This window comes from Apteryx rowi, unplaced genomic scaffold (genome assembly GCF_003343035.1).
Source record: "Apteryx rowi isolate R43461 unplaced genomic scaffold, aptRow1 scaffold_158, whole genome shotgun sequence".
Taxonomy (NCBI): domain Eukaryota; kingdom Metazoa; phylum Chordata; class Aves; order Apterygiformes; family Apterygidae; genus Apteryx; species Apteryx rowi.
The window spans coordinates 1151939-1163370 of NW_020447841.1; the positions used below are offsets into that span (position 1 = coordinate 1151939).

General features: G+C 37.7%; 2 protein-coding genes across 4 annotated transcripts in view; both read right to left on the reverse strand.

The window, feature by feature from the left end:
* Positions 1-10532, reverse strand: part of SOCS5 (suppressor of cytokine signaling 5) — a 111486-nt gene extending 100954 nt beyond the window's left edge. The window contains exon 1 of one of the 3 annotated variants that reach the window (XM_026059456.1): positions 10449-10532. The gene's annotated coding sequence lies outside the window, so the exon portion shown is untranslated. Of the gene's footprint in view, positions 1-2272; positions 4420-10448 lie in introns of those variants that run through there. The other 2 variants (XM_026059459.1, XM_026059453.1) reach the window with 2 other exon arrangements.
* CRIPT (CXXC repeat containing interactor of PDZ3 domain) lies at positions 7049-11429 on the reverse strand. Its single transcript, XM_026059497.1, has 4 exons — positions 11377-11429; positions 11213-11302; positions 10449-10552; positions 7049-7820 (listed from the first exon to the last, which is right to left on the reverse strand). The coding sequence occupies exons 1-4, from the start codon at positions 11427-11429 to the stop codon at positions 7756-7758; spliced, it is 312 nt and encodes a 103-aa protein (XP_025915282.1). The 3' UTR covers positions 7049-7755.
* Between the last annotated feature and the right edge of the window lie 3 nt (positions 11430-11432).

The window sequence follows — 11432 nt, forward strand, 5'->3', positions numbered from 1 at the left end:
ACAGAGCAATTAATCCAAATCACTGCTTCAGGCTCTCTACAAACTCAGGCCGATACCGTTGAAGTGTGCAAAATACACTTGAACTTTTAAAGATTTCTGTGAAACTTTATTAGGTAGGGATTAACTAAAAATAAATAAATAAATAAATAAATAAAATTAATCTGAGCATCAGTATAATAAATGTTCCCTTACATCACTTTTGTGTACTTCCCTTTCTTTAGGAAACAATGACTTTGGAAGCCATAAAAGGAAGTAAATCATCACTGAAATTGCATGTCACCACTTTTTCCAGTAACCTTCATAAAAAGAGAGAGATTTAGGACAGTAGAGTAACGGCTTTGCTTAATCCAATTAGCATTTAATAATTTTAAATAATAAAAAGATGGCCATGGAACAGGGCTAGATGCCAGCTCCACGAGAGCAGTGAATGCCTTTCTCCACATACAGTCTCAGTTGCACTGAAGTGTTACTAAACAGGAGTAAAAGTATCAGAACAGTAAGTGTCCACAACAATCTGGGACCTTAACATTTTTTACCCTGTACACCAGCAAAACCAGTAACAGAAAAGTAATGGTGAGGAACAATTTCTTGATGAATGGCCTAGTAATGATATGTTTAAGATGCCTATGAGACCCACGAGCCAGTAGAAAATGGCAACTGCAAGCTTTGTGCATTTGTATGTGAACTGAAACAGTTAACACCACTAATATTTAATCATCATAACCACAATGAGGAAGAAAAGAATCTCAACATTTGTTTTTCCAATGCCTCTTGGCAGACAAGCATAAAATAAGTGCATTTACTCTAAGTACTTATGCTTCATTTCTGAAAACCACCCTAAATGAATTGCTAATATTGTGGAGTTCAGTTTGCACCTTCAGTTGCAAAGAGGGAGAAGTAGTAGTTTCTAGAGCTTTTCTACCACTAGAAAGCCAATGTGGAAATGCCTGCTTAATTAGGCAGTTACTTGGCCATCATTTCAGTGGTGCCTGAATAATCTACTTGCTGTTCATTGCAAACGAATTACAGCAAGACAAAAAATAATGGCATTTCCAAAGCGTCCTTGTGAACCCTGCAAGTAAATCATCTTTACTAGCAAAACCCAAAGGGAGATTACTCCTCTCAGCCCTTCCTTCAGTTAAAGGGAGTTTCAGCTCCCTTTAACACATCTGCTCCTGTTGCCCTAAACAGGGAGAACTAAGCACTCCTTATCAACAGAGGACTTTTTTTCTGCTGGTGTTAGCCAGACATGATGAGCACGCGTATACCTTATGTAAGCGTGGCCTTCTAAGCAAACTACTTTTCACCCCCCACTGGTGCAAGTCAGTGAGAAATCAGTTTCTGATGAATTTCAGATGATAGCTTCTTTCATAACAGCACAAGCCTGGGAGAAAGAGAAGCAGTTCAAAACCAACTGCTCTTCATTGTAAGACACATTTATAATCCTCACTGAAAGAAACATTTGGCTCTGTTATTTGTAAGGGCTATCATCGTGCCTAATCAGATTGTCCATCTGGTCCTGCTGACAGGGATAGCAAAAATATTGTTCCTTCATAGCAAGCCTCTGCTGCAATACGGCAATGTGTTCATTCTCTGATGATATTCAGGGTGAATTTTCTGTCACCAGTATTCTGTTCTGCACCCTGTCACTTCCTTTCTAAACCAATGATCTGGTAAGATACTGTAAGCAAGAGAACCGTGTGATGCTGAAACAGCACTCTTAGATAATATAGTTACAGTATTCTACTAAACAACTGGTATTATAAGCCAATGATTGGGCAGCAACATCTTAAAGACCACTCCTGGATTCTCCAGCCTCCAGAGCAAATCACAGAAATGAGCCCATCTTTACAACATATATAATTACAGCAGTTCAGAAAGCCCACTTTCAATGCAGAAAAAATTAGTGACTTGTCTCTTACCTCCAGAATCTTATTCTCAGTGTAGAGGTCCTATCTCAAACTTCATCACAGAAAATGTAAAAAGCCATAGCTCTGACTCCACGTTACTCTGCCAATAGTGGCAGATCTGATTTAGGAAAGTTTCACACAAACATCCATCTGCACTACTTCTAGTCCCTGGCTCCCACCCTCCCACTCTGCTGGGCAGAGGACTTGAGTTGCACCAGCTCCATGGTTTATTTGGCTAGACTCTAAACTGGCTCTGTACTGACTCTGGTAACTTCCCTCCCTGAAGCTTTCTTTTTTGTTTTTAAATCATATCAATTCACTAGTGCAGGTTAAAAAGCGACTATACATATAGTTGAACTTACCCAGCTAAGTGCAGGTCAGAGGGACAGGAACAAGTGGCTACTGTGACAAGACAGGAGCCTGTTAGAGCAGATCCACCATACAAGGAAAAGAAACACGAAACCACAGGCTCATTCTACTAACTAGAGGCATTGCCCTCACACTGAAGGCACTGAGAACAAGACTTCTTGATGTGAACAATAAGCATATCTGCTTTAACTAGTAACACTAACTTAATAAACTGCTAGCTGCATACGGCAATGGCACTGGAAAACTATATTCAAACAAATTCAGAAGTGTTATGCCCTCAGTTTCAATAACACATTTTGAACTCTTAGCATAGAAAGCTTGGAGGTACTAATGTTCTCACAGTATGTTTCCACATGCACCATGAAAGCCTTTTTTCTGTCTGATCATATCCCTGAGAAACATTTTGCTTTCTTTACATTTGCTTTCTTGTTATCTACAAAGTGCTTACTGTCCCTAGCTGTGTAACTTGCTCCTTCTCTTGGCTGTCTAGACCAATGAATATCTCATGCTGTGGATTCTCTCCCTGGCTGGGAAACTTACACTTTTATGTGTTGGGAAAATATAGTGACATGGTTCTTTGTGTCGCTTCATGCAGCTGTTTAATTCAATCTATCATTTTTTAATTCTTGCACATACCTCTCATGTTTACAGATAATACAAAGGCACTACTCATTCTTGCCCCAGAACTTGTGACAGTGAGATTGGCAAAGGGTCCTGGCCTAAGTGTCTCTGGGCACAGTGATGCTCAGCTAGTACAGAAAGGGAATATTAGTGCCATGTTCTGAGGCAGTGGGGAGATGTGCTAATGATAGGAAGTGATACCAGAACAAATAGGTAGAACAGGCTTATAGTCTTAGAGCTGTACATCACTTAATTTTGTTGAAACATTTGTGCAAGTCTGGGTCATTCTCAAGAAAAAGTCTATGCAAAGAGGTCAGTGATACCCCTGGATATAAGGCAGAAAGTTCTTCTTGCCATCCTTCCAAAAACGAAGGGACAGAATAAGCCTAAGGGTGGGGGGGAACATTTCTACAGGTAAAAAATCAAAACAGTCATAGTGCCTTGGTAAGGCATTTCCAAATGACTATCCTGGATGGTCCTTTCTCTAGCTTATGCAGCAGTATGACTGGGGTAAAATCACAGCAACGCTTGGGAAGGATGGGAAGAATATGAGAATGCCCTAGGACAATGAGGACACTTCAATGGTCCCTGTTAGATTTTCATCTGATTGCTACATGCACAGGCACTGGCTACATGAACAGTAATACTTTTTGCACCATAGGCAATCCCTTTTCTCTCAATCAATCTGTATCAAAATGTTGCTTATACTTGGCTCAGTAACTGCTCTAGCCAGTAATCATGCAGAAAAAGCAAGGACAGTACAGGAATTCAGCAGTACTGAAGAAAATTCTAATCCAACTAAATTTGGCAGCACAAATCTCTTACATAACTTGTGATCTAGAAGACAATCTGATCATCTGGGAATATTAACGTACTGAGAAAAATACATTAAACAAAAATGGCAACATTCCACTACAGGTTTTTTTTGCTTTTCATTACGTAAAGTCTCTGGAAAGGCAGCAAGCGCTAATAAGAAACTCTTAATATCAACATAAAATGCTTTTATATAACTATTCAAACACAACAGAGCAATATATGAGCTTAAATGTTAACTCTAAGTACTTGCTTACCAAGATCTCCTTGAACTCTGGTGCAGTTCTGAGATGCAGGAGAGGGCTTGTGCTCTAAATCTAAAGCAATGGGTCTCCAAGACAATGCTCTCTGAGGAAAAGAGGCTTTTATGGAAGTGACTATTACATCAACAAATTTTACACTGACTCTCTCATGAGCCTGAAAAGGTTTGAGATCTTCAGACAGAAGATCCCAAGTATATATAGACCAAAAATAAACCCCACTACTCATATCTGCTATGACAAAAAAAAAGTCAAAACCAAAAAAAAATTGTCTTCCTTTTCTTAACCTGAGATACATTCTAACATGCAAAAGCAGTTGCATAATAACAGAATATAGCTAAAAGCTCTATTCACAAAATAATTATGAACAGAGGACCAGACTATTTAAATCTACATTACTCTTAAATAAATTGCAAAATGAGATAAGACTTCATTCAAAGCCAGGATTTACAGAGTTCAATAAACATTCAATTTGTACAATGGATTCAAAAATTGCACAGTCATGCTTTGGAAATGAAGATACTGGCAAATGTTAGGAAGACAAGAAAGGATATTTTATTCACAAAATGGCAAAACCAGTCTTACAGAACACATCCACAGAGTGTGAAAAGTTCTCTAATATCACAGAATCTGCCATCCTGAAGTCACCTGTAGCAAATTTGACCAAAAATCTGAAATCATACAGGTGAAGACTTAATCGGAAACATGCTGAATATCTTCTAATTCCATTAAGGGAGGAGAAACAAAACAAAACAAAAATAATAATAATAATAAAAAAACCAGGAATCAGTCTTCCAGAAAAACACAGAAGTCCTACCAATATGTTACAGAGTAGATTATAAATTTAAAAAAAAATGCATCTCATTTGAAATGTGTAGATTTTCATTCATAAACTTACTTTTTCATTCATAAACTTACTTTTTGCAATCAGTTTTAAAATGCTCCTTATTAGCATAAACTGATTTGCTTAGCTGTCTAGTTATAAACCCAGGTTAACTCTTTCAAGTGATTAGAATGACTTGGTTTGCAACTGTCACTTCTAATAGTATTCATACATTTAACCCTATTCTACCTGTACAGTAGTGGATACCAGTTACACAGAAAATACCCTCAAATGGCAAAGGACAGAACAAAAGAAGTCAGGGAATGAGTACTTTCAAGCAGGGTCCTTCGATGAAATTCCTTTACATAAAACCAGCACACGGTAACCAAATTCAAACCACCATCTCTTCCCTCCATACAAACTATTTTTTCCAGCATGACAGAAGGAAGGATTTCCTCCAGAACACGCACTCCACACTAACCATGGTCTCGTTTATGGATCATTGTCCTCTGTAGCAACAATTCCGTATAATAATATTTGGTTTTCACAACCATCGGATGATATGTATTTTTTCAGGTGGTTGAACCATTTTTAAAACTGTAAGGGCCTCACGGATTACAGCTCTATCTTTTCAAGGTGGTAATCAGGCACACGGACTTACACAGATGTATTCACATTTCGTTGCTGTGCCCAAGACAAGCAACATGTTACCAAACAATTCTGGCCCCATTTTTTGCATCAGTTGCACATAAAGTTTTCCATTTTGTGTCTACGGCCACTAACTTAAGGGTACATAAGATCAAGAAACAGCTTCAAAATGGACTTTTCTTGTATCTGCTACACCTTACTGAGCTCCATTTGGAGACTAAAAAAAAGGTAGTGACCAAGCAAGAGGGTACTGCAGAAGAGACTGTGGCTGACAAGCACTTGCTGCAAAACTTGAAGCCAGAATGAGACATTTTCTTCTGATCTGTACAAAGGATGCTCCAAAGATAGAGACCATGCACTAAGATTAGAATTCCTTGAGCCGTCTGGAAACAAGTGGCCGTCACCACATGGAAATTAAGTCTGTGGGCTGCCAGTCACCACCAGCTAATCCGCATATCTTGGGCATGTCAGCTGGGACTGTTAAAAGGGCAGAGCTGTTCAAGAAGTGGTCTCTACTTTTAAGGCTTAAAGCTTCTCAGGAGGTAGCTGCTGGTTCCACATTCCAAGTTTTTCTCCCATATCTGGATATAATTAGTAGAGTGCCTATGTTTCTACCTCTGTACACGCTCCACCTCAGATTGCATTACAAGAAAAGGTTGTTTTCCATTGTACTTCACGGCACAGCAACCAGCTCACCAGTGGTAACAGGTCAGAAGAGCTTCCTATTCTAGAATTACTATCCTATCCTTACTGACAGAAAAAAAAATGGCAATTGCTCACACAGGTGAAGCCATTAAGATCAAGGGCAGCAACATTCCCCTTTTCTTTTGGAGGGGACCCAGCTTGTTCCATCCTGCCAAAGCTTTTTAGTAGACATAAATTGTTCAAAAGAATTACTATTTTAGCAATTGCAGAATGTCAGCAGAATTTGTGTCAAATGCTTGAGAATGAATAGTTAAGAATGACAGGAAGTGTCAAGCAACCCCGCTTTCAAGGGCTACTTACAGCACAGTGTGACAGGAGCTAGGAGCAAAGAGAGTAACTATATCCCCAGTACTCTTTATTTTCTCCCACTACCATATAGAAAGACTGTGCAGTCTCCATTACTTATGCAGTTGTCTCAATAATAGATAGGAGAACAAAAGGAAAACCTAAACCAGAGTATCTATTAATAGGGAAGTTCCCATTGACAGTTTTTTTGTTACGGTTGAAAGAAAGTTGCAAAAGCATAAGAGATTGCTGAGAGGAGTAAGCACTTAAGCAGGTCTTAGTTAAAACCCAACCCTGTATTAGAGTAAAATTCTTTTCCTTTAAACTGCTACAAAGAATCCCTATGCACAGTAAACTCTTCGTAACAGAATTTGTTTTCTTATGTAGATATTAACCAAGGGACAAAAGAAAAGCAAAGCCACATTCAGGCCCACGTTAAAAGATGCCTATTTAAAGTCCTATCTCAAACTACTGCTGAAGAGAACGGAGGGCATTTTGATTTTTCAAATTTGACCCTTACTTAAGCAACTACATCACAGAATTCAAGAACCAATTTCAAACTGAGTATTTAAAAGGCTGACTAACTTGGGAAATGACAAGACGGAGAGGTGGCATTAAGAATTGCTGCTCATTTTATTGCCTTGGGCCACTAGATGCCATATGTAACCTTAGAGGTCAACCTTAGAGGTTGACAATAGCTAATCAGTCTTACTGCAAAAGCAAGGACCGGTAGAATAACACACTAGATTTTCATAGTTAAACAGTTTGTGATTTAACCAACTGTACTGTATACAGAAACAAATCTCAGAAGGACAATTACATTAAAACCTGAAGAACAATACTTCAAAGTGCAGGACATAACAATTTGGGATGAGAATAATTATAAATACATATAAGCATAGAACTAAATGAAGACACTACTTTAAGAAGGTGATAAACTCTTATTTTACACATCCATAAAATAGTACTATCAGACAAGCAAAAGACTCAAGATACAGCAACCTAACAGTAAAAGTATTAAGCTCACGGATCTGCATTATGATGGTTGTATAGTTTCAGCCTATCCACTAAGATCTCTTCTCACTCATTTTGAACTTTAGCAGTTGCTACAAAACATTACCTTTAAATAACTGTTAACATTAGTGCAAGAACAAAATTCAAACATCATACACATTTCTTGGCAACAATCAGGCTTTCTTTACCTCTCATCCCATTCCAAGATGTATTATCTTCTAGAAAGTAAAATTCAAAATGATTTTGGAGAAAAGTTACTGTACAAAGATGCAGAATTTAAAGTTTGTGAAAAGACTAATCAACATAATTAGACAGAGGTTTGCTTGTAGTTCTTTGTATCCAAGACTTTCTTGCCACACATTGAGCAGATGCCTATAAGCACACAAAAAGTGTTTAAGTCATTAAGGTTTTCTTCAAAAGCATAGTTATGTTTCTGTAAAGATCTTTTTCAAAAAACAATTATCAATGAGAGCTCATTAAAAAAACTGTGTACTTTCTCATCAGATATTGCAAATTCAGTAGTAATATATCTTCTAATACAAATTAGTATTTGCAGCAAATGTCTATGTAGTTCCACTGAAAAAAATAAAGTTCTATTTTGAGAGCACATAAAAGTGCCTGAAGCCTCCATATTTTACTGAAATATTCAAACAGAGCAAGAAAGGTTCCTATCTGGCAAAGGGGTAAAAAATCTCATATTAAACTTAGTAAGTCCTGTAAGTCAAACTGAGGCCCAAGAGGAATAGAAAGCAATGAGGCTAAGAAAATTTACTCACTTCCATAAGCTCACTGCTAAATGAAAGACTAACAGGTGGGAAACTTCAGACAATTGAGAAAGTTGGGAATAGTTTCATGTAATTAAGCTATTTATAGAGAAGTAGAAGAGAGAAAAAAAATGGACACCAAGAATACATGAGAACTGAAACAGAGATGACCACTGATATCCTAGGGGACTTTGACCTAAGACCAAAGAGCAGCAAGCAGAAAAACTAGAGCAGGGAAAAGTATACAAGTTTGGGTTTTTTTCTTTTTTCTGAATATTTCCTGCTTTCAAAAACAGAAAGGTGCCAAGACTCTTGTCTGGTAGGGCAACATATCCTTTTACAAGACCATGCATCAGCAGATGAAAAAACATCAAGTGACAACTACTCTTGTTGCCTCAATCCAAGTCATGTGCTTTCATATATTGACATCATGATACTGGACACACATCTAATAGTCTATTAGGAAAGATAACAGCAGGGAATATACCACATGATTTATTCAGGAGTGCAAAATCCAGCCCACAGGCTGTTAACTCCAGGTTTAAAGAGAGGAGTAATTAACTTTGGAACGTTGAATAGTCTCTAGATTTCAGAAATACACAACAATTGAAGCATTAAGTCGTAAGACCACACCTGTTTCAAGAAACATGTCTCAACCATGGTCTTTGATGGTCAGAACTAGAACCTAAAGCAGTTAAAGTTCTGACTTTTATGAAGAAATCAGTTTCTTCCTGGATAGATACACGAGCAGACAAAGGAGAAGTCCTGAAGCCCACCCAAACCGACTATAAATTTAAGAAAGAACAAGGTTCCCTCATAGGGGATTCAGGCAGCCACCTGGTGAGCATCCAGCAAAGAGAAAAAACAACAGTCCTACAGCAGGCTGCTAAACTACTAACATGCTGCACAGTTGTAAAAGAATTAATCTCATTTCATGAACAACATTTACTACGGGTTAGATGTGCCTCTACAGCTAACAACCGGTTTAGCTCATGTCTGTGCTGCGTGGATTTTTTGGAATTAATAATATAACTGAGTTCATTCTGCTGCTTTTTCCTCAGGGAATTACAAGCCTGGGCCTCCCTTTTGCTTACCTACTCAAATTCACAAGACTGATAAAACTTGTATATCCTTAATGCTCAACTTTTACATCATGTTTACTTGAAATTGCTTTTTGTTTTCTTCAAGGAACTTTCGAACAATTTTAAACAATCCTAAAGACTTGTTGTGAATACAGGAGACAGAAAGCTTCTAGATAGAAGCAGAATTTCAGTGCAGCTGTTCATACATGATTTATAAGTGCAAAAAGATTTTACGTATTATATACTACACAGTGCAGTATCTTGCTTTCTAGGGATAAAGATTTAATTCTTTTCAATTTCTAGTTGCAGCTTAAGCCAAGCTTGACTTACAATGCAAGAAGCACATTCACAATTCAGGCACAAAGATATCCATGAGCATAATTTGCCTTCAAAGGCACTTTATTAACTCTTTTTATAACTGAATCTGTTTTTCTCTTTGCCTTTTATTCCCCAGGTATTCTATTTTTGTTAGGCTAGTCTATTACTTTACCAAGATCAGAAGTTCTTTAAGGACAGTATTTAGAATTTTAGATTTAGCTATTATAAAGGGGAGGGTAGGAAGGAGAAAAGGGACTGCAACAAGCAGTTGACTTTTACAGAATCCCTTTTTTTATATACTAAGAAAAATCAAGCTTACTATAGATAACAGTTTTCTATGTAATTACCAAGACTGAGCTTACAGCTATTCTTTCAGTTCTATTGCTTTAGAAACCAGAACCCTTTTAGAAGTAGCATCATAGAACGACTTAGGTTGGAAGGGATCTCTGGTGGTCTCTAGTCTAACCCTGCCCCACTGGCCTGCATGGCCAACTTGGATTAGGAAGCTCGTGGTCTTTCAAGTTGAGCTCTGAATATCTCCAACAGAAATTCCACAACCTGAGTCCCTGTCGCAGTATTTGACCACCCTCACAGCGAAGTTTTTTTCCTTATATCTTTTAGAATCTGCTCCATTCTTACTTCTGTCCACTGCCTCTTATTCTGTCACTGTGCACCTCAGAGAAGAGCCTGGCTTCATCTTCTCTATACCCTCCCATTAGTAGCTGAAGATAACAATTAAATCTCACCTTAGCCTTCTCTTCGTAAGGCCAAACAAGTTTCGCTTGCTCACTAATTTCAATCCAAATTGGGGTAATTCAATCCTCAGTGAATCTCACCTTTTTTATAGGCACATCCTTGACAATAGTGAGACCCTGGCTGATGGACAGAACTCTTACAAATCCGACATATTGCAAATTTATTCTTTCCATAAGGATCAAACCTGAGGAAAAGGAGAAAGGAAACATACTCTGTTTATACACCACGAAGTAAAGTAGTTCCACTACCTCATCCTAAAAAATCTAAGCCAGAGACCACAAACAGAAATTTCAGGGGAAATTATGATTTAGAAAAGGGACATACAAAGATTGTTTTTGACCAGGGTGCACTCAAAGTCTACAGAAAGACTCCCACTACTCTTATAAAGAGACATTATGAACACATATGAAAACACAGTGTGTCTTTTTATCAAGATACTAGACTATTTTGAAATAAACACTTTCCAGCAATGGCTTGCCCCCTGGGCAGAAGGTAATAAAATGGTCCCCGGACATTAAATATTGCTGAAGAGACTGCATAGGTGGTCTTGACAAGAAAGTAAGTCTTTCCAGCTTCCCTTCTAATATGAATATCAAATATAACATTCAATTTTTGTGAGAACTACAATAATATATTTGATCCAGCAGAAATCACCCATGAAATATGTAAGAAACACGCTTTTACTAATTGTTTACTCATAACATATTGCAATCACCACAAAGAATTTTAAAAACAAAGTATATTCTGGACATGGTTTGAGTAGCTGCCCAGTTGTGCAGGAAACTGGTCTCAATTACAGCAAACTGACTTTTTTAGCCAAGTAAAATCAGGATTAAATACTAACCTTGCCTTCTTTGAAGTCAAAGCCTTGTTTTCATTCAGTTTTCGGCCACCACTTTCTACAAAAAGAAAAATAAAAGAGTAGGTTTCCCAGCTTCAATCATGTTTGGGAAAAGCTTAGTTTGTCTTTCACATTTGAAAATGAAGTCAGAAAAAGAGGCAAAGCACAGGACAACAGAATCCCTTATATTATGTTCTGTTTGTGTATCATTACTCCACATGGG